The sequence below is a fragment of the Panicum virgatum genome, chromosome 8K (assembly GCF_016808335.1).
Source record: "Panicum virgatum strain AP13 chromosome 8K, P.virgatum_v5, whole genome shotgun sequence".
Lineage (NCBI taxonomy): Eukaryota > Viridiplantae > Streptophyta > Magnoliopsida > Poales > Poaceae > Panicum > Panicum virgatum.
In genome coordinates, this window is record NC_053143.1 from 20,839,226 (window position 1) to 20,863,809 (window position 24,584).

At 41.7% G+C, this 24,584-nt stretch overlaps 2 protein-coding genes across 2 annotated transcripts; one reads left to right on the top strand and one right to left on the bottom strand.

The window, feature by feature from the left end:
* Nucleotides 1-3,342: 3,342 nt before the first annotated feature.
* LOC120645546 (AP2/ERF and B3 domain-containing protein Os01g0141000-like) lies at nt 3,343-3,861 on the bottom strand. The gene has a single exon (XM_039922328.1). It carries the CDS (start codon nt 3,859-3,861, stop codon nt 3,343-3,345), a length of 519 nt encoding a protein of 172 aa, XP_039778262.1.
* Nucleotides 3,862-16,640: 12,779 nt separating this feature from the next.
* Nucleotides 16,641-17,153, top strand: LOC120645547 (AP2/ERF and B3 domain-containing protein Os01g0141000-like). Its single transcript, XM_039922329.1, has one exon. The coding sequence runs from the start codon at nt 16,641-16,643 to the stop codon at nt 17,151-17,153; it is 513 nt and encodes a 170-aa protein (XP_039778263.1).
* Nucleotides 17,154-24,584: the final 7,431 nt, after the last annotated feature.

Here is a 24,584-nt window from a genome sequence, read left to right on the forward strand (position 1 = left end):
AAGGTAAAAAAAATTAATAATGGCTAATTAATGGCCACCAATTATAGAGCAAAATGACCATAATAGATACGGCAATAATGTATGTTTTATGTGCCACCAATAAATAGCAATCAATGACCAGTAAAGGGTTGTTTTTTAGACCGTAAAAGCTTTGGTTTGCATGCGTACATGGTGGCCATGGTGTTGCTTTTAATTGCGTTGAATGCAGCGCGTGCTGGTGGAGTAGTAAATATCGAGTGCGTTTTTTCTCGCCGGAGTTGGGCGGCGCCACCGGTGTGTTGAATACTATTCAACACAATATGTGTAGAATTGACAATATATATATATATATATATATATATATATATATATATATATATATATATATATATATATATATATATATATATATGACGAGTTTTTTCTACACTCGCGTGTAGCTACTCTCATCATCAGTATACTATCGTGTGTATGTCCGCATACTCATTTATTGCTTTGAGTATGTTCATATACTTATTCTAAGATACTTCAAAGGTATATACATGAAAAATTTCAAAAGCAGCCCTATTTTTAAATATACTATGACTATACCTTAGTATTATTATATAAAATAAGTATGTCCATATACTCTATATATGGTCACATACTCAATATATATATATCATCATATATATTCTAGTATGAACACATACTTCACATACATACTCTTCGTTGGATCAGATACGTCATGTATCATGAGATACACATGTAGGAGTAGCTACAAGCGAGTGTAGAAAGAAAATTTTCCTATATATATATATATATATATATTAAGTTCTTTAAATAGTTAAGAAACCATCACCCAGCAGGCGTATGATTAAAATAGTCAACTTTCTCGACTGATGAATTAACGGTTGATAACTAGTAAGACTGTATTAATTAGTTCCCGGTGGTTTGAGACAATGGCAATTAAGATTAGTTAGACTAGCTAGAGGATGGGACTAACCATAAAGGATCGGCGACCGGGCATGTTGTCCTTGTCCTGCATGCATGCATCATTGATGCTCACTGCAACTGGTTCAGGTGGCTAAAAACAGAATGGGGCGTCCTGAATGCGTGTGTCAGGTTATGTCCTATATATGAGGACGCGTGAGTCATGAACTCATGATGCATAGGACCTGTCCTAAGCTAGGTCAACGGTGAGCCATTTTGTTTGTACAGTTTCATTTCCTCTGTTAACATGTCAACGGTGAGCCATTTTGTTTGTACAGTTTCATTTCCTCCGTAACATGTCGCTTCTACAAAAAAGCATTTTAAGGGTGGATAAAAATGTGTTTTTAGGAGAGTGTGGGATACGGGCCGCCCCTAATTCTTGCAGCTAAGTCCAGTTTCAATGGGAGTCTTATGGAGAGTTTCATAAGCATCAATTTCTATGTCACATCACCAATTTTTTACTCCCTCTGTTTTTATTTACATATCCTATTAGATTTGTCCTAAATCAAACTTGGTAAATTTTGACCGAACTTATATAAAAAGTAATTATATTTTTAATACCAAATTTGTTTCATTGAATCCACCATGAAGTATGTGTTCATAGTGCATAGGTTGGATATAGTATAGTTGTTGCTATATTTTTCTGTAGACTTGGTCAAAGTTAGTCAAGTTTGACTTAGAACAAACCTAATACGATATACGATATGTAAATAAAAATGGAGGGAGTATAAGGGATAGAGGGAGTGTGTACGTGAAACCGTATTGTAGGCCCAAATTAGGTTGATTATTATCTATCTCTGTCGAGTCTATATATTGTTCTGTTATTTCTAAACCATCTCAAATATATGCATCATCTAACTCATATCCCAAACTATCCATGTCACACTTCTTGCATTGCACGAGAGAATGATTTCGCTAAAACTATATGTTCTACACCTAAAACTTTAATCAAACACTTCTCTTACAATAAATGCTGTAACTAATTAATAAGAACGAATTTGGAGAGGGGCCGGGAGCCAAATAATGTCGAAACCTATATTATTGAAGCTGGAGTAGTGGAGTTTGGCAGGAGCATAGTTTTATTAGTATTATTGCAACCAAACCAGGTGAATGTTTCCTAATTTATAAAGCATAGGCAAATAAAAACAATACTCAAGGGGGCAAGGTTAGGAAATTAATGGGAGGCAATTTGGTGAACAAATGCACAGTATATCATACTGGATGCGTATTATTTGAAACTGTTTACATGCGTAATAAACTGAAAGAAATTGAAATCATTCATGTATATTAGATTTATATTTAGGTATTTTTGAAATAGCCGCGCCCCTCCAGTCCCATTTTATTACTTATTTGGCTCTAGAAATAATAATGAAATGACTGCACCATTATAAGAGAAGATATGTTTATGATAGATAAAAGTTTAAATTACTTCCCTTGAATTATAGCCAAAGTCCGAGTAACCCTCTCAACTATCGTTTGGTTAATTTTACTCCCAAACTATACCCTTTGGTTCAAATTACTCCCTAATACAATTTGTTTTTCACATTTATCCATATATAGATAGAGTTTTAAGTTAAAATTTTACTAAATGGTAGTAGGTACACATCATAACACATATTAAAAAATTACATTATATTTTTTATCATTATTTGGATAGGTTAGAATATTTAATAATAAATTAATCATTGGAGTTCAAAATTATATGAAAAATAATGATAAAAAATAATAATTTTTAATATGCATTGTGATGCCCACTTTTATCCTGCAAGATTTGAAATTAAAATTCAACTTGTGTATAGAGAAATAAAGAAGATAAATTATATTACGGGATTAAATAAACTAAATTGCATAATTTAGGGGGTAAATTGAACCTAGTTATATTTTAGGGGGTAAATTGGATTTCATGTTGAAATCCATGCCATTGAGTGGCATGATTTTGAACATGAAACCCAATTTCACGGAGTTGTGGTGGCATGAATCGAATTTTCTCTATTTTCAAACTTTGACTATATTTGAAAGGAGTTAATTGAACTTTTTCCTTTTTAACAATTAAGAATGAGTTTGAATTGCTAATTATAAATCTTATTTTTCAGACTTATTCCTGAATTTCTATCTATTTTTTCATGTTTCAATTTTTCTCATGTATATTATTTTTCGAGAAAATTGGAACATCTGTTTATGTTCTAAATTGCAAGCTTCGTCTGTAGGTGCACAAGAACATGATAATGCAAGTAATACGCAGACTAGCTAGATGCTGCCTTTTGCGTTGGCTGGTGATGAGTGCGAGAACAAAGAGTAGTTAACATAGAGTACGCACAACGCAAAAAAAAAATACACACCCAAGAAACGTGATGATCATATGCTAGTAGGCTACCGCTAGCTACTACGTAGCTATGGACTTCCTCTTCTGGCAGCAATGTCAACGCCAAACAGCATGACGACAGGGGAATCGACGGCGGCGATGGCGCCGTCGGCCGTGACATCCTCCTGCTTCTTCTTCCAGTAGTCTATGTGCATCTGCTTGAACGGCCCGATCGCCGACCGGGAGAACGCCACCGTGTCCCCGGCCTGGAGGCCCTTCTCCCGGACGAAGCGCCTCCAGCCCTTGGTGAGGATGTAGATCCGGCTGCTCCGGCAGTACAAGTACCGGAACCGCCACGTCTTCCCCTCGCCGTCCTGGACGTCGAGGAGCACGCCCATGCCGGCGGCCATCAACGGGCTGCGCTTGACGAACAAGTGCTTCCCGGCGTGCTGCTTCGGCACGATGAGGCGATTGAGGTTGCCGACGTCGCTGGGCGTCAGGGCCTTCTGGAACAGATGTTCCCGGGCGCACGGCGGCGACGACGGCTGCCGCACACGCCCGCCCTGCCGCGCATCGTCGCCAGTAGTGGACATGTGCAGCCGCAGCATGTCGGCGGTCTCGGACACGGTGGAGTGCGCAGTCGCCTGGAACGCAAGCTCGCCACTGGTCGCGTGCTCCGCTGTAAAGTTGGCGACGGCTTGGCCGCCGCCGTGGGCATGCGGGGCATTGGGCAGTGCCGCCACGCCCCACCACTACTACAAAAATGTTGATTTGTCCCGGTTGGGAAACCGTTGTTGTCCCGGTTTCCCAACCGGGAACGTCTGTCCGGGACAAAAGGGGGTGCCTTTTTGTCCCGGGTGTGGCAACCGGGACAAAAGAGGACCTTTTGTCCCGGTTGGTAACACCAACCGGGACAAAAGGTGCAGCCAGCGCCCACGTGGCTGGCGCACCCTTTTGTCCCGGTTGGTGTTACCAACCGGGACAAAAGGTCTCTTTTTTTTCATGTTTTTCTTTTCTCAATTCTTTTTCTATTTCAATTATACTTTTGCATTTCAATTAAACTTATATATTGGAATTCAGTGTGTATGATCTCCATTAATATATACATATATATATAGTTACTTATATAATATTTGTCCTAGATAGTTTTCATATATAAATTAATTCACTTATATATATATATGTATACACATATCTATACATGTGAATTCCTTTACATATGAAAATGTCTAGGACCAATATTATATAAATATATATATACACATATATATTATTGGAGTGCTTATATATATAATACATACATACTCCATCATATTTGCATAGGTATATTCGTTCTTAATTACATAGTAGAATTCGCCTTTTGGAAATTTAATACATACATACATACTCATAAATAGAAATTTAATACATAGACACACATATATATTTACATAGTTATATTCGTTCTTAATTACATATATACGCGTATATTGTCATATTTGGTGTGATTGTCAATATTAGATATTCCATCGTAGTAGAATTCGCCTTTTGGATCGAGGACTTGCTCAACAATAAATCCGGAGAATTGTTCTTGAATCGCCATAATCTTTTCCTCCGGTATGAGTTTATCGCGCATCTCCCCGACCTATGGAAAAAGGGGATAATTAATTTCGACTAATTAAAATACGAGTTCAAATATTAACAAATTTTTTACTTACTTCCTCCTCCCAATCTGTCCAGCCCTTTGGAGGACCTACCAGACCATGGATGTTCTCGCATACATAGTATGCGCACAATACAGTGCCTGGTTTCTGCCTCATACACTTTAAGAGAGAAGAAATTATCAGGTATTTACATGAATATATAATAAAACTAATGAATCGTGCAACGAATCATCCAAGCGCGTACCGGAAAATCTGTCTTGATCTTCAATTCCTTGTCAAATTTGCCTGGATGATTTTTAGCGAATTCTTTCCAAACCCTGTGCATGATTAGAACAATTATAGTCAAGTAACAAAGTGATTCAAATTATCGGTCACCGACGGAGTAGTGGTAGATTTACTTTTTCATCATGTTAAGAAGATTTTCGTATTGTTCTGGAGGTCTCCTCAATGAGTCCATAACCATGAGTAGGCTCTTCTCGGGAATTATGACAATTAGGACCCAGTGTTCACTGCAAGATTATACGGAGGCAGTTCTTGGTAGTTAAGGTTTAAACAATTCGATTACAGAATAGAAAGAGTTAGACGAAAGGAATCACTCACGCAAAGTTGTAAGGAAACAATATCATTTGCTTGTTGTGATAAACGCTTATGTACTTGAACAACATTTGGAATATCTCATCGGTATTGTCGCGTAGAAGCCTCCAATTACAAGTAATTGGGTCGATGAAGCCGAGGTGAGAGTATCCCTTTCTTCTGCAAGTATGTATCTCCATTCTACATGATACCGAATAAATCAAGAGATCAGTATGTTGAGATCATGCAAAACAATACGTAAGGAGAGTAAAATACTTACAGAACCCACAAGGCGACCATAGAGATGTCGAGGGCCTCCTGATGGAATAGTTGGTAAATTTCTTCCCAGTTTATCCATAGAATGGCCTCCCCCCGTAAGAAATCGTCATCTTTAATCTTTGCGCCCTGCATGAAGATGCAATCGGCCATCGCACGCATGTAGTGCTGGTGCAGCTTATACATTTGCGTTGGAAGCACAGACACTACTTCGGGGGGTACAAGAGTTTTGCCGATCTCAAACGTCCATTTGACGACCACATCGGCCTTTGGAATATCTTCTCCCCCTGCAATCTGAGCGGCCGTCAGGTTTGATTCTTTCAAAAATGTAACAAAGTCTTGTTCTTGCGTCGTCTGTCCCACTACGAGAGGCTCTATTGATTGTTTCTTTTGGGCTCCGAGCTGTGGAACGTCGGACGACGACGACTTTGATTGTCTCTTCTTTTTCTCAGTAGTTTTGATAATTGTGCGTTCGTAGTCTGAAGGGGGGTCTCTCGGAATGAATTTTCTCTTATTTGCTTCGCACATTCCCTTAAAAAATTTCAAATCTATCGGATTTATCACTTTCTCGGGCTCCGGCTTCGGCTTCGGCTTGAAGTGCTCTTTAACTCTTTCTTGAGTTATCCGATCGCATTCTTCAAGGCTCATGTCCCAGGGTTTAATAGGAGCCTCCTTGGTTTTCTTCTTCTTTTCCTTCTTCTTTGGAGGCTCCTTAGCCGGTGCAGCTACCTTCTTTGCCGGCGGCCGTTTCTACTTCTTTGCCGGCGGCGGAGGGGGTGACCATGGAGGCGACGGTGACGCTTGAGTGTTCATCGGCGCATGAGATGATGGTGATGGAGAATGTGCCGGTGAACCTTGCCGAGACAGTGCTGCCCTTGGGGAGTTTTGCGGAGATGCCGGTCTTGGAGAGGCATGCTGAGATGCCGGTCTTGGTGTTTGATCATCCGACTTTAGGACAATGTAGCGCTTATCCCATAGGATGTAGCCATGAATGGCTTCTGCTAGTGTCCTCTCCCCATCGCCTCCAGGAATATCAAGCTCGAGCGTCTCCCAACCCTGGCACACCTGCTCCACGCCAACTCTTGTGTATCTAGGCGGAATTTGCTGCCCGTGGTACACGTCGCTTGGTTCGGTTGGCATGGCGGTACCGTACGCAACAGTGAACATTAAGTTCTTAACGGCAGTCTGCAGGTCACAAGGTGTCCGGTGGGTGATCTCATCCACTGGAAATCGCTGCGGGGCCGACGCTTCAACTGCGGCCTGGATCCCCGTGGGCTCGGCGGCGGCGACGTCTGTGGAAGCGCAGCTGCTTTTTCGCTGAGACAGGTGATCGGCTGCGACACTAGGCTCTGGAGGCAACGTTTGCGCTTGCTGTTGCTGGCTCATTGCTACGGCCACTTGGCGTTGAACCTCTTCCTCCAGTCTTTGATCGTGTGACATGAGCCGTTCCTCTAGCCTTCGCAAGTGCTCCCGCTCATCATTCTTTCTTCTTTGCCGGCTTCTATATGACTCAATGTAATCCCTGAACCCATACTTCCACGGAACCACGCCTTTGCCTCTTGTGCGGCCCGGATGCTCTGGATTCCCAAGGGCGTAAGTCAGCTCGTCCCTCTCTCTATCCGGCTTGAATGTTCCCTCGGCCGCTGCTTGTATGGCCTCCTGTAGTCTCTGGGCTGCTCGCTGGATGTTTGGCCCATAGACGCAGTCACCAGTCAATGGGTCCAAGCTTCCCCCGTGACCATAAAACCAGGTCCTTGACCTTTCAGGCCAGTTCATGGTCGCAGGTTGGATGCCTCTGTCAAGCAGATCCTGCTCCATCTTCTCCCATTTGGGTACTGCAAGCTTGTAGCCTCCTTGGCCTAGAGTGTGATGGTACACTTTCTTCGAGGCGTTGTCTTTGGCCTTCTGCACCTTCTGAAGCCCAAGCTCTGAAGACTTGTATTCTACAAATGCATCCCAGTGACCCCTGAGCTTTTCGAGCTCGCCGGTAAATACGGGTGTGGTCCCGGTCTTGATATATTTCCTCGTCAAAATTTTCTTGAATGATCGCAGCTGTTCGGCCATCTTACTCAGGGTCCAGTGCTTGCATATCTCTTCGGATTCAGCTGGAACCGTGAAGTTTTTCTTAAGCTCCCGCCAGCACCATTCTTTTTCTCTTTCGGGTACCGCATCCCGTTCCTCGCTTGGATTGGAAGCTTTCCAGAGCTTGAAGCTGATCGGGATGTGGTCCCTGACAATACATCCGGATTGTCTTATGAATTTTTTGGCGGCAGCTTCTGGAGCGACCGGTTCGCCATCTGGACCAACTTCAGTTATAATGAACCGCCCTTCCAGTTTTTTTGTTGGGCCTCGCTTCGTCTTTTTCTGCTGCGACGATGATCCAGACGGCTATAAAAAAACATTCATAGTATTCATATAGATTCAGATGAAAATATGATTGTCACTACAAATAATTATATTTGTGATATGTACATTAGCACTTTGTTCAGCAGCAGCGTCATCCTGAATAGATGGTGCCTCAATTCCATCACCGGACATATTCAAATATATGTCGGTATTGCTGCCATCATCAGCTTGTTCAGCGACATCTCCTTGACCTTCGCCAATCATATTCAACAAGAACTGTTCGTCTTCCGCGTCTGTGTGTCGCGGGTCCATCGTAACTAAAATATGAATACAAATAAAACCCTTAAAAAATTATCTAAATAATCCACATATTTGCGAGCATTTGACTAAGTACCGATCGATGGACGAGGTCGAGTAATATTCTCTAAGTAATTCAAGAAATGAACTTGAAATATTCTATCGATAATTTCACTAAGTACCGATCGATGGATGAGGTCGAGAAATATTTCACTAAGTAATTCAAGAAATATACATGAAATATTTAAAAGAAATTTAAACTCACTTTACACATACATACATACATACATACATTCATACATTTAAAAATTTGTAAATATACCTTTATTTACACAACAAATTATGATTTCACTCTTAACAACAAATTATGATTTCACTCTAAATAACATGAACTCTAAATTATGATTTCAAATTATGAGCATGTCCCAAAGTTACATGAGTGTAGCTTCCTAGCTACTGAAAATGAGCCATAATTGGTCGACGATGTCGATCTCAGTGCTGCAAACAGTACTCGACACACTCTGAGAACTAAAAATTAAAGAACATTGGGGAACTATATATACAGAGGCAGGAGCTTCCCAACGTAGCGAGAGGTTCTGGGGTTCAATGGAATGGAGAAGGTGTTGAGGGGACTCTCGTAGTAGGACGATCTTTTAGGAGATGAAACCTCGGTGTCAAATGCAGTGGGATTCGGCCTTTCTCCAGTATGATTCCATCTATTTTCTAGACCTTCATTGATCCTTCATTGATTGTGTACAATGCTAAATTAACCATATAATTTGCTACTTTCTTTGAATTGTGCCGATTTCATCAGGTTCTTTTGTTGTGGTTGATTTTATGGACTTAGGTCTAAGTAGCACGAAACTAAAAGTTTTTTTATTAGTAAATGTTATAGAAAATTTATGGATCCATGTTACTTACTTGCCAAGAGTTTTCTTTCTAGTAAATCGAAGTCAGCAATTTACGTCAATTAAGTTGGACCCTGAATATTGTTATTATAGTAAATTCATAGATTCATGTCAATTACTTATCAATAATTTTTCTCTCATGCAGATCATAATTTTTCTGTGTTGGAGGGGACGAGATCGAGCTCTACCTTTGGGTACGCGGCGTGGGCTTTATGATCTAACGATTAGCTACAAAGAAGAGGTTGTTTCTCACTTATCACTGTGACAAAACATGTGCATCTACTATTCACTGGCAAATTTTGTATCAGAAGGCATTGATTGAACATCCGTTTCTAAATAATGACAGTGATATATGCATATAAATCCAAACTGAAAGCCTCTGAAATTTAATGTGCCCTGATTGAACACACTTCTATCGCATTTCTAACAGAGACAAACTCAGAATTAATAGCAAGATCTATTGCCAACAAGCAAAGAAAACTAACCTAAATTTTATTAATCAACCTAGAATTCATTAGAGTTGCAGCAAGATCCTCTACTATGTGTTCAGAAAGTTTGCTCTAGATCACTTTCCCAAAGGTAGCCTCAGTAGCAGTAGAGGATGCTGGGAGACCAATCTAACATAAGAGAAATAAGAACTGATGGACACACTCGGCTAATCTTTACAATGTGTCCCATGTGTCATGCTTTTGCTAACAAAAAAGAATTAGCCTAAGACAACTGAAATACTGTTGAAGCTTAAATACTGTCGACGGCGAGCAGGGGATGGTGGCGAGGGCGTTACGGCGGCGGCGGTGGCTCTGGGCGGCGGCACGCGTGAGGTCGGGGCTCTGGGCGGCGGCGACGTCGATGGCGGCGGTGCTCGGCTCGCGCGGTGGGGGGAGCAGGACGGTGGCGGCGGTGGCTCTGGGCGGCGGCGTGAGGTCGGGGCTCTGGGCGGCGGCAACGTCGATGGCGGCGGTGCTCGGCTCGCGCGGTGGGGGGAGCAGGACGGGCGCAGTAGATGAGAAACCAAGTGTTAGGAGAAGGGCGAAGGAGGAAGGAAATATAGGGGGGGGGGCCTTTTGTCCCGGGTGAAGCCACGACCCGGGACAAAAGGTCATTTTGTCCCGGGTGGTGGCTTCACCCGGGACAAAAGGCCCCCCCTTTTGTCCCGGGTGAAACCACCACCCGGGACAAAAGGACCTTTTGTCCCGGGTCGTGGCTTCACCCGGGACAAAAGGGGTTTTTGGGCGGGCTGGGAAAATTCCCAGCCCGCGGCCCACCTTTAGTCCCGGGTGGATCTACCACCCGGGACAAAAGGGGCCCGTTTTCCCTCGTTCCCGCCTAATGTTATGTTTGTTTTTGTTTCTTTTTACTTCTCTTTTAAAATTGGCTTTCATTTGTTAATTCAGTTAATAAAATTATGATTCCAAAAATTATGGAACAAAATTTCTTATCTCTATATAAACTTGATACACGCAACAAAAATAATTAATTTTCATTCAAGTGATTGGGTCAATGAAATATCTAACTTTTTTGAAATCATATTTGTTATTTTGACCATGCAAAAATATATTAGGTGAATTTTTTTTTCAAACTGTTGCTTTTCGATAGAAAGTGGATTCTATCACGATATTAACGTTTAAAAAGTGAATTTTAGATAAAATTAAGCAATTTCATGATATTAATGAGTAGTGTGTGAGTTTGAGAGATAGTGTGTGTTAGTGAGATTGTGTGTGTTAGTGAGAGAGTATAGTGTGTTAATGTGAATGTAATTTCATGAAATAAATAAAATTAGTTGAGTAATACATTATTGAATGAAAATTATAATTGAGTCTAGTAATTAAGTGAAAAATATATAAAATAATATAAATAACACATAAAGTATAATTGTACAGTACATATATAATAAAAGTATTCGAATTACGATTATGTTTTTATACAATAATATAAAATGATTCAAGTACATGAAGGATTAGCGGTAACAGACTTTCTCTTCACAAATGTCCCTTGATTATGATCACGGCGCAAGTATGGAGCATCATCATTGGCTAGCAGGATGCATGGATCAGCATTTACTTCGAAAGGTGGAATGGCAACAAAATTATTATATTCTTCTGAAAAGTCTGTCTTGTCCTCCACTCCAACGATGTTTCTCTTTCCTGATAGAACTATGTGTCGCTTAGGCTCATCCTTTTGCTTGTTGATCCCCTTCTTTGGCTTGCTGGACATGTCCTTAATGTAGAAAACCTGAGCGACATCCTGGGCTAGGACAAATGGCTCGTCTCTATACCCAAGATTGTTGAGATCAACTATTGTCATCCCATACTCATCTTTTGTTACCCCTCCTCCAGATAGCTTAACCCATTGGCAACGAAATAGAGGCACCTTGAAATTGGGACCGTAATCCAGCTCCCATATCTCTTCAATGTAGCCGTAATATGTGTCTTTTTTTCCATTATTGTCCGTGGCATCCATACGAACACCACTGTTTTGGTTGGTACTCTTTTTATCTTGGGCTATCGTATAAAATGTGTTTCCATTTATCTCGTACCCTTGGTATGTTAAGATATTCCAAGATGGTCCCCTAGCCAATAAGAACAGTTGTTCACTTATATCCATGTTATGCATTAGATGCTTCCGCAACCAGCTGCAGAAAGTGTTCATGTGCTCACGTGTAATCCATGCCTCAGACTTTTCCGGGAAATTGGAGAGCAGAATTTTCTTGTGTTCCTCGATATATGGGTCAACCAAGGATGATTGTTGAAGAACCGTATAATGCGCTTTCTTGAATGAGAAATCATCTATGCAGACATAAGATTTCTTTCCTAATGTACCCTTTCCAGTTAGTCTCCCCTCATATCGCGATTCAGGGTCTCCAATCGGTTTAAGGTCATCAATAAAGTCAACACAAAAGTCAATGACCTCCTCAGTTCCGTAGGCACTGGCGATGCTTCCTTCTGGACGAGCTATATTACGAACACATTTCTTGAGTACCCCCATGAACCTTTCGAATGGGAACATGTTGTGTAGAAATACTGGTCCGAGAATATCAATCTCTTTGACAAGGTGCACTAGAAGATGTGTCATGATGTTGAAGAAAGATGGTGGAAATATCAGCTCAAAGCCAACAAGACATTGCACCACATCGTTTTGCAGCTTTATCAAATTCTCCGGGTCAATTATCTTCTGAGAAACTGCGTTGAGGAAGGCACATATCTTCACGATGGTTAACCGGACATTATCAGGCAGAATCCCCCGCAGCACAACCGGAAGAGGTTCGGTCATAAGCACATGGCAGTCATGTGACTTGAGATTTGTAAATTTCTTCTCTGCCAAATTTAAGATTCCTTTTATATTGGATGAGTATCCAGATGGAACCTTTATACTGCTCAAGCAGTCAAACATGGTTTCTTTCTCTTCCTTGCTAAGAGTATAGCTGGCAGGACTTAAGTATTGTCGTCCATTATCTCGCTGTTGTGGATGTAAGGCATCTCGTTCTTCCATACGTTGCAATTCTTGACGTGCTTCTACTGTATCTTTTGTCTTTCCGTACACTCCCAAGAATGCTATCAGGTTGACGCAAAAATTCTTCGTGAGGTGCATCACATCAATTGCATGACGAACATCTAAGACTTCCCAATATGGTAGCTCCCAAAATATAGATTTCTTCTTCCACATGGGCGCCATTCCGTTTTCGTTCGGAACAGGTTGGCTACCAGATCCCTTTCCAAAAACAACTTCTAGATCTTTTACCATGTTGAAGATGTCTTTACCACTACGGTGCATCGGTTTTGTTCGGTGGTCCGCTTGGCCTTTGAAATGCTTGCCCTTGTTTCGTACCGCATGCCTGATGGGAAGAAACCGACGATGACCCATGTATACAACCTTCTTACAGTGAGTCAACTATATATTATCGGTATCATCTAAACAGTGTGTGCATGCTTTGTATCCCTTGTTCGAATGTCCTGACAAGTTACTAAGAGCAGGCCAGTCATTGATTGTTACGAACAGCAATGCTCGTAGGTTGAAGTTTTCCTGTTTGTATTCATCCCACATCCGTACACCTTCATCGCCCCAGAGCAATAAGAGTTCTTCGACCAATGGTCTTAGGTACACATTAATGTCATTTCCGGGCTGCTTTGGACCCGGGATAAGCAATGGCATCATGATGAACTTTCGTTTCATGCAGAGCCATGGTGGAAGATTGTACAGACAAAGAGTCACAGGCCAAGTGCTATGACCACTGCTCATCTCACCAAAAGGATTCATGCCATCCGTACTCAAACCGAACCTTATGTTTCTCGCATCCAAATCAAATTTAGGGTACGTTCTATCTATTTTTCTCCACTGCGACCCATCAGCGGGGTGTCTCAGCATCGAGTCTTTCTTGCGTTCCTCTTTGTGCCATCGCATCAACTTAGCATTATCTTTATTTCTAAACAGACGCTTCAAACGTGGTATTATAGGCAAATACCACATGACCTTCGCAGGAACTCTCTTCCGGGGAGGCTCCCCCTCGACATCTCCAGGATCATCTTTTCTAATCTTGTAACGCAATGCACTGCATACGGGACATGCATCCAAATTCTCGTACTCGCCTCGGTAGAGGATGCAGTCGTTGGGGCATGCATGTATCTTTTGCACTTCCAGTCCCAAAGGGCAAACAAGTTGTTTGGCTTCATACGTTGTGGCAGGCAATTCATTGTCCTTAGGAAGCATTTTTTTAACAAGTTTGAGTAATTCACCAAATCCCTTGTCGGATACACCATTTGTCGCCTTCCATTGCAGCAACTCCAAGGTGGTGCCAAGTTTCTTAAATCCATTTTGACAATCTGGGTACAACAACTTATGGTGGTCCTCTAACAACTTCTGGAACTTCAACCTCTCCGTTTCACTCTCACAGTCTGCCTGCACATTGTGCAATGCTTGCCCCAGATCGTCGCTGGGATCATTTTCTGTTACATCTACTTCGGGCTCTTCCATGGGAATATCGTCATCGAATGCACCGATTCCAGCATTCCCGGGAAAGTGGTCGTCAAAATCTTCTTCTTCATTGTCTTCCATGGTAACCCCCTGTTCTCCGTGCTTCGTCCAACAAACATACTTTTTCATGAAACCATTTGCGAAAATGTGGCTGTGTAGGATTCTTGAAGATGAGTAATCCTTGTTATTGTTGCAATGAACACACGGGCAGCACATAAAACCATTCTGCTTGTTTGCCTCAGCCACAGACAAAAAATAATGCAGGCCATCAATGAATTCTTTCGAACGTCGGTCAGCATTGTACATCCATTGCCGGTCCATCTGCATTTTAAATAAATCGATTTGAATTCTTTACACGTATCGAATAAATAAAATATATCAAACCTAAATTAAACTAAATGTAACATAACATGAATAATTAAAAGATATGCAATATCCATCATACATCTTGATTAATTAAAAGGGGTACTTAATCCATTACAGAACTTAACAAAGGAGTACTATACATGAAATTTAAAAATTCGGTCAACAACACATAGATTTTCAACCGTCCTTGCGTTGGAACGCAGAATGTTCTAACGGATTTCTTGCTGGCGCAGAATAAGATGGCGGAGCTGAAACCTCCGAGTTTGGTGGTGACGAACCGTAACGCCGCAATAACGGAGCGCTGCCCTATGAAAAGCACTAGGTTTTTTGGACCGGCGACCTACTCGAATTGTGCCCTTCTCTCCAGAAGGACAACGATCACCCCCACCGGCGCCACTCCCTCCAGCTGCTGAAGCCATATTTTACTGAAAAATACCTTTATTTTCCACAAAATTATAAATTCTTACCATTACAAAGCAAAAATTATTTACTATTACAATTACAATGATCAGATTAATAACTCTTGCAAATAACAATGAAATTATATAAAAAAGACGAAATGTATCATTAATCCTCAAGAAATCTCTAATTAATTGAAAGAAATCTCTATAACTTCTAATTACTTTGACACCCTTCAGTTCCAGGAGTACACTCTTTTCAATATCCAGAAACCCTCTAGAAGAAAAATAAACCATTATTTCTAAAAATGTATATGTCAGTAACCTCAACCCTGCGGTGATGACACTGCCTTTCGGGGGGACACGGTGCGGTACAAGGATGTCACCAATCGGCTAGTCGCAGCACCAACATTTACGATTAATAGGCACAGCACTTGGCACAGGCAGCATGCTCGTTCATATGCTCTCAGTACAACAACGGCATGCTGACTGCGTCAAATGCTGTCTTCTTATCAATCGGAAGTGCTGGTGATGCGACCAACCGATTTGCGACTTCCTTATAGCGCATCGTGTATCCCTGAAAGGTAGTGCCATCACCGTTGGATGGAGATTAACGACGTATACTTGTTTCGAAATAAAGATTTTTTTAGCTTCTAGATGGTTTCAATGTGAGCCTGATTAAATACATCACTAGAGTGTCAAAATAATCCATTCATAATACAAAAAATTCTATAATATACTCATTTCATTAATTCATTCACGAATAAAAAAATCAACTATCCACAATATGGTCATATATACAAGTACATCACATGAAGTATCTACACTCATTCTAAAAATTTCTACTATCCATATACTCATCTAAATCTAAAAGAAAATTACACCTACATATGCAATCTAGCTAGCTAAATGTCCAAGAAATGAGCTAGCTACACATTTTCTCTATTTCTAAAATATGAAATGAGCTATACAAGCCAAGGAAGAAGAGAAAAACAAGCCCTAAACCTTTAGAGCAAATGGATGGACGGGGAATCAAAGATCTTCACAAATGTGGTGAAGAAATGAGCAAGAACTCCTCTATCCCGAGCCAAGAACAGCAAGAAAACAAGTGAGCTGAATGGCTCGGGCGGGGGGAGAGGGAAGGGGATAAGGGGCGCAAGGCCTTTTGTCCCGGTTGGAGGCACCAACCGGGACAAAAGGTGGGACTTTTGTCCCGGTTGGTGGTTCCAACCGGGACAAAAGGCTACGCGGGCCTTTTGTCCCGGTTGGAACCACCAACCGGGACAAAAGGCTCCCATTTTGTTCCGGTTGGTGTCTCCAACCGGGACAAAAGGCCCCCGTCCCCCCCGCTGGCCCGGCTAGCCGTTGGACCCGGGACAAAAGCCACCTATTGTCCCGGGCCCAAAGGCTGCCGGGACAAATGGCCAGGAACAAAGGCCTGTTTTGTAGTAGTGCTCCGTCTTGGCGGTTGTGGGGCGTGGCGGCGCTGCCCAATGCCCCGGATGCTCACGGCGGCGGCCATGCCGTCTCCAACTTTACAGCGGAGCGCGCGACCAATGTCGAGCTTGTGTTCCAGGCGGCGGCGCACTCCACCGTGTCCGAGACCGCCGACATGCTGCGGCTGCACATGTCCACCGGCAACGATGCGCGGCTGAGCCCGCGGCAGGGCGGGCGCGCAGCGCCGCCGTGCGCCCGGGAACATCTGTTCCAGAAGGCCCTGACGCCCAGCGACGTCGGCAACCTCAACCGCCTCGTCGTGCCGAAGCAGCACGCCGAGAAGCACTTGTTCGTCAAGCGCAGCCCGTTGATGGCCGCCGGCATGGGCGTGCTCCTCGACGTCAAGGACGGCGAGGGGAGGACGTGGCGGTTCCGATACTCGTACTGCCGGATCAGCCGGATCTACTGGAGGCGCTTCGTCTGGGAGAAGGGCCTCCACGCCGGGGACACGGTGGCGTTCTCCCGGTCGGCGATCGGGCCGTTCAAGCAGATGCACATAGACTACTGGAAGAAGAAGAAGGAGGATGTCACCGCCGACGACGCCATCGCCGCCGTCAATTCCCCTGTCGTCATGCTGTTTGGCGTTGACATTGCCAGAAGAGGAAGTCCAGAGCTACGGAGTAGCTAGCGGTAGCCTACTACCACATGATCATCAGCTTTCTTGTGTGTGTATTTGTTTTGCATTGTGCGTACTCTATGTTAACTACTCTCTTTGCTCCGGCACTCATCACCAGCCAACGCAAAAGGCATTATCTATAGCTAGTGTGTGTATTACATGCATTATCCTGTTCTTGTGCGCACCTACAGAGGAACTTGCAATTTAGAATATAAACAGATGTTTCCAAGTTTCTCGAAAAATAATATACATGAGAAAATTGAAACATGAAAAAAAATAGATAGAGAAATTCTTGAATACGTCTGAAAAATAATATTTATAATTAGAAATTCAGACTCATTCTTAATTGTTTGAAAGGAAAAAGTTCAATTTACTCCTTTCAAATATAGTCAAAGTTTCAAAAAAAACCTTAAAATATAACTTGGTTCAATTTACCCCCTAAAATATATAACTTAGTTCATTTAATCCGATAATATAATTTATCTTCTTTATTTCTCCATACACAAGTTCAATTCTAATTTCAAATCTTGTAGGGTAATAGTGGACATCACAATGCATATTAAAAATTATTATTTTTTCATCATTATTTTACATATAATTTTGAACTCTGATGATTAATTTATTATTAAATATTCTAACCTATCCAAATAATGATATAAAAGATAATGTAACTTTTTAATATGTGTTATGATGTGTACTACCATTTAGTAAAATTTTAAATTAAAACTCTATCTATATATGGAGAAATTTGAAAGACAAATTGTATTAGGGAGTAATTTGAACCAAATGGTATAGTTTCAGGGAAGTAATTTAGACTTTTTCCTATTAGAAACATATCTTCTCTTATAATGGTGCAGTCATTTCATTATTATTCCTAGAGCCAGATAAGTAAAATGGGAGTGGAGGGGCGCGGCTATTTCAAAAATACCTAAATATAAATCTAATATACATGAATGATTTTAATTTCTTTCAGTTTATTACGCATGTAAAAAGTTTCAAATAATACGCATCCAGTATGATATACTGTGCATTTGTTCACCAAATTGCCTCCCATTTCCTAACCTTGCCCCCCTTGGGTATTATTTTTATTTGCCTATGCTTTATAAATTAGGAAACATCCACCTGGTTTGGTTGCAATAATACTAATAAAACTATGTTCCTGTCAAAATCCACTACTCCAGCTTCAATAATATAGGTTTCCACATTATTTGGCTCCCGCCCCCTCTCCAAATTTGTTCTTATTAATTAGTTACAGCAATTATTGTAAGAGAAATGTTTGATTAAAGTTTTAGGTGTAGAACATATAGTTTTAGCGAAATCATTCTCTACTGCAATGCAAGAAGTGTGACATGGATAGTTTGGGATATGAGTTAGATAAGGCATATATTTGAGATGGTTTAGAAATAACAGAACAATATATAGAGTCGACAGAGATAGATAATGATCAATTAAATTTGGGCCAACAATACGGTTTCACGTACACACTCGCTCCATCCCTTATACTCCCTCTATTTTTATTTACATATCGTATTAGGTTTGGTCTAAATCAAACTTGACTAACTTTGACCAAGTCTATAGAAAAATATAGCAACAACTATACTATATCCAACCTATGCACTATGAACACATACTTCATGGTGGATTCAATGAAACAAATTTGATATTAAAAATGTAACTACATTTTATATAAGTTCGGTCAAAATTTATCAAGTTTGATTTAGGACAAATCTAATACGACATGTAAATAAAAACAGAATAAAAAAATTGGTGATGTGGCATAGACATTGATGCTTATGAAACTCTCCATAAGACTCCCATTGAGACTACCCTTAACTGCGAGAATTAGGGGCCAGTATCCCACATGCTCCTAAAAACACATTTTTATCCACCCTTAAAATGCTTTTTTGTAGAAGCAACTTATTAACGGAGGAAATGAAACTGTACAAACAAAATGGCGCGCCGTTGACCTAGCTTAGGACGGGTTATATCATGACTCACGCGTCCTCATAGGACATAACATGACACGCATTCAGGACGCCCCATTCTGTTTTTAGCCACCTGAACCAGTTGCAGTGAGCATCAATGATGCATGCATGCAGGACAAGGACAACATGCTCGGTCGCCATTCCTTTATGGTTCCCATCCTCTAGCTAGTTTAACTAATCTTAATTGCCACCTGGCATATTTAGGTTCATTGTCTCAAAGCACCGGGAACTAATTAATACAGTCTTACTAGTTATCAACCGTTAATTCATCAGTCGAGAAAGTTGACTATTTTAATCATACGCCTGCTGGGTGATGGTTTCTTAACTATTTAAAGAACTTACTATATATATATAGGACTGGTCTATTTAGCACCCCGGGTGTTGAATAATATTCAACACCCACGGCGGAGCGCCGCTCCTCCTCTGGCGAGAGGTAATTACGGTGCATTGTCAAGATGGGAGTAAAATGTAGTATTAAAGGCTAAAATTCATTTAGTATCCTAGTTATGATTCCGTTTTAATGAATGGAGCGCATGCAAGGTATAAAGGCAGGTGTAACGAACATGGCACCATTTATGCCATTTCGAGTGATTTTGGTGATCGAATGACAACGCAATCAATGAGACTAATATGATTGTTAAGATGACCATTCTCAGGCTTTTAGGTTCAAGTGATGACAAAGACAAAGAGAAGATAGCACTACTACAAAAACGATGATTTGTCCCGGTTGGGAAACCGCTGTTGTCCCGGTTTCCCAACCGGGAACGCCTGTCCGGGACAAAAGGGGGTGCCCTTTTGTCCCGGGTGTGGCAACCGGGACAAAAGAGGACCTTTTGTCCCGGTTGGTAACACCAACCGGGACAAAAGGTGCAGCCAGCGCCCACGTGGCTGGCGCACCCTTTTGTCCCGGTTGGTGTTACCAACCGGGACAAAAGGTCTCTTTTTTTTCATGTTTTTCTTTTCTCAATTCTTTTTCTATTTCAATTAAACTTTTGCATTTCAATTAAACTTATGTATTGGAATTCAGTGTGTATGATCTCCACTAATATATACATATATATATAGTTACTTATATAATATTTGTCCTAGATAGTTTTCATATATAAATTAATTCACTTATATATATATGTATACACATATCTATACATGTGAATTCCTTTACATATGAAAATGTCTAGGACCAATATTATATAAATATATATACACATATATATTATTGGAGTGCTTATATATATAATACATACATACTCCATCATATTTGCATAGGTATATTCGTTCTTAATTACATAGTAGAATTCGCCTTTTGGAAATTTAATACATACATACATACTCATAAATAGAAATTTAATACATAGACACACATATATATTTACATAGTTATATTCGTTCTTAATTACATATATACGCGTATATTGTCATATTTGCTGTGATTGTCAATATTAGATATTCCATCATAGTAGAATTCGCCTTTTGGATCGAGGACTTGCTCAACAATAAATCCGGAGAATTGTTCTTGAATCGCCATAATCTTTTCCTCCGGTATGAGTTTATCGCGCATCTCCCCGACCTATGGAAAAAGGGGATAATTAATTTCGACTAATTAAAATACGAGTTCAAATATTAACAAATTTTTTACTTACTTCCTCCTCCCAATCTGTCGAGCCCTTTGGAGGACCTACCAGACCATGGATGTTCTCGCATACATAGTATGCGCACAATACAGTGCCTGGTTTTTGCCTCATACACTTTAAGAGAGAAGAAATTATCAGGTATTTACATGAATATATAATAAAACTAATGAATCGTGCAACGAATCATCCAAGCGCGTACCGGAAAATCTGTCTTGATCTTCAATTCCTTGTCAAATTTGCCTGGATGATTTTTAGCGAATTCTTTCCAAACCCTGTGCATGATTAGAACAATTATAGTCAAGTAACAAAGTGATTCAAATTATCGGTCACCGACGGAGTAGTGGTAGATTTACTTTTTCATCATGTTAAGAAGATTTTCGTATTGTTCTGGAGGTCTCCTCAATGAGTCCATAACCATGAGTAGGCTCTTCTCGGGAATTATGACAATTAGGACCCAGTGTTCACTGCAAGATTATACGGAGGCAGTTCTTGGTAGTTAAGGTTTAAACAATTCGATTACAGAATAGAAAGAGTTAGACGGAAGGAATCACTCACGCAAAGTTGTAAGGAAACAATATCATTTGCTTGTTGTGATAAACGCTTATGTACTTGAACAACATTTGGAATATCTCATCGGTATTGTCGCGTAGAAGCCTCCAATTACAAGTAATTGGGTCGATGAAGCCGAGGTGAGAGTATCCCTTTCTTCTGCAAGTATGTATCTCCATTCTACATGATACCGAATAAATCAAGAGATCAGTATGTTGAGATCATGCAAAACAATACGTAAGGAGAGTAAAATACTTACAGAACCCACAAGGCGACCATAGAGATGTCGAGGGCCTCCTGATGGAATAGTTGGTAAATTTCTTCCCAGTTTATCCATAGAATGGCCTCCCCCCGTAAGAAATCGTCATCTTTAATCTTTGCGCCCTGCATGAAGATGCAATCGGCCATCGCACGCATGTAGTGCTGGTGCAGCTTATACATTTGCGTTGGAAGCACAGACACTACTTCGGGGGGTACAAGAGTTTTGCCGATCTCAAACGTCCATTTGACGACCACATCGGCCTTTGGAATATCTTCTCCCCCTGCAATCTGAGCGGCCGTCAGGTTTGATTCTTTCAAAAATGTAACAAAGTCTTGTTCTTGCGTCGTCTGTCCCACTACGAGAGGCTCTATTGATTGTTTCTTTTGGGCTCCGAGCTGTGGAACGTCGGACGACGATGACTTTGATTGTCTCTTCTTTTTCTCAGTAGTTTTGATAATTGTGCGTTCGTAGTCTGAAGGGGGGTCTCTCGGAATGAATTTTCTCTTATTTGCTTCGCACATTCCCTTAAAAAATTTCAAATCTATCGGATTTATCACTTTCTCGGGCTCCGGCTTCGGCTTCGGCTTGAAGTGCTCTTTAACTCTTTCTTGAGTTATCCGATCGCATTCTTCAAGGCTCATGTCCCAGGGTTTAATAGGAGCCTCCTTGGTTTTCTTCTTCTTTTCCTTCTTCTTTGGAGGCTCCTTAGCCGGTGCAGCTACCTTCTTTGCCGGCGGCCGTTTCTACTTCTTTGCCGGCGGCGGAGGGGGTGACCATGGAGGCGACGGTGACGCTTGAGTGTTCATCGGCGCATGAGATAATGGTGATGGAGAATGTGCCGGTGAACCTTGCCGAGACAGTGCTGCCCTTGGGGAGTTTTGCGGAGATGCCGGTCTTGGAGAGGCATGCTGAGATGCCGGTCTTGGTGTTTGATCATCCGACTTTAGGACAATGTAGCGCTTATCCCATAGGATGTAGCCATGAATGGCTTCTGCTAGTGTCCTCTCCCCATCGCCTCCAGGAATATCAAGCTCGAGCGTCTCCCAACCCTGGCAGACCTGCTCCACGCCAACTCTTGTGTATCTAGGCGGAATTTGCTGCCCGTGGTACACGTCGCCTGGTTCGGTTGGCATGGCGGTACCGTACGCAACAGTGAACATTAAGTTCTTAACGGCAGTCTGCAGGTCACAAGGTGTCCGGTGGGTGATCTCATCCACTGGAAATCGCTGCGGGGCCGACGCTTCAACTGCGGCCTGGATCCCCGTGGGCTCGGCGGCGGCGACGTCTGTGGAAGCGCAGCTGCTTTTCCGCTGAGACAGGTGATCGGCTGCGACACTAGGCTCTGGAGGCAACGTTTGCGCTTGCTGTTGCTGGCTCATTGCTACGGCCACTTGGCGTTGAACCTCTTCCTCCAGTCTTTGATCGTGTGACATGAGCCGTTCCTCTAGCCTTCGCAAGTGCTCCCGCTCATTATTCTTTCTTCTTTGCCGGCTTCTATATGACTCAATGTAATCCCTGAACCCATACTTCCACGGAACCACGCCTTTGCCTCTTGTGCGGCCCGGATGCTCTGGATTCCCAAGGGCGTAAGTCAGCTCGTCCCTCTCTCTATCCGGCTTGAATGTTCCCTCGGCCGCTGCTTGTATGGCCTCCTGTAGTCTCTGGGCTGCTCGCTGGATGTTTGGCCCATAGACGCAGTCACCAGTCAATGGGTCCAAGCTTCCCCCGTGACCATAAAACCAGGTCCTTGACCTTTCAGGCCAGTTCATGGTCGCAGGTTGGATGCCTCTGTCAAGCAGATCCTGCTCCATCTTCTCCCATTTGGGTACTGCAAGCTTGTAGCCTCCTTGGCCTAGAGTGTGATGGTACACTTTCTTCGAAGCGTTGTCTTTGGCCTTCTGCACCTTCTGAAGCCCAAGCTCTGAAGACTTGTATTCTACAAATGCATCCCAGTGACCCCTGAGCTTTTCGAGCTCGCCGGTAAATACGGGTGTGGTCCCGGTCTTGATATATTTCTTCGTCAAAATTTTCTTGAATGATCGCAGCTGTTCGGCCATCTTACTCAGGGTCCAATGCTTGCATATCTCTTCGGATTCAGCTGGAACCGTGAAGTTTTTCTTAAGCTCCCGCCAGCACCATTCTTTTTCTCTTTCGGGTACCGCATCCCGTTCCTCGCTTGGATTGGAAGCTTTCCAGAGCTTGAAGCTGATCGGGATGTGGTCCCTGACAATACATCCAGATTGTCTTATGAATTTTTTGGCGGCAGCTTCTGGAGCGATCGGTTCGCCATCTGGACCAACTTCAGTTATAATGAACCGCCCTTCCAGTTTTTTTGTTGGGCCTCGCTTCGTCTTTTTCTGCTGCGACGATGATCCAGACGGCTATAAAAAAACATTCATAGTATTCATATAGATTCAGATGAAAATATGATTGTCACTACAAATAATTATAGTTGTGATATGTACATTAGCAGTTTGTTCAGCAGCAGCGTCATCCTGAATAGATGGTGCCTCAATTCCATCACCGGACATATTCAAATATATGTCGGTATTGCTGCCATCATCAGCTTGTTCAGCGACATCTCCTTGACCTTCGCCAATCATATTCAACAAGAACTGTTCGTCTTCCGCATCTGTGTGTCGCGGGTCCATCGTAACTAAAATATGAATACAAATAAAACCCTTAAAAAATTATCTAAATAATCCACATATTTGCGAGCATTTGACTAAGTACCGATCGATGGACGAGGTCGAGTAATATTCTCTAAGTAATTCAAGAAATGAACTTGAAATATTCTATCGATAATTTCACTAAGTACCGATCGATGGATGAGGTCGAGAAATATTTCACTAAGTAATTCAAGAAATATACATGAAATATTTAAAAGAAATTTAAACTCACTTTACACATACATACATACATACATACATTCATACATTTAAAAATTTGTAAATATACCTTTATTTACACAACAAATTATGATTTCACTCTTAACAACAAATTATGATTTCACTCT

What these genes read in the sequence shown, in the direction of transcription:
- LOC120645547 (XM_039922329.1), top strand. Translation starts at nt 16,641, where the DNA reads ATGCTGCGGCTGCACATGTCCACCGGCAACGATGCGCGGCTGAGCCCG.
- LOC120645546 (XM_039922328.1), bottom strand. Translation starts at nt 3,861, where the DNA reads ATGCTGCGGCTGCACATGTCCACTACTGGCGACGATGCGCGGCAGGGC.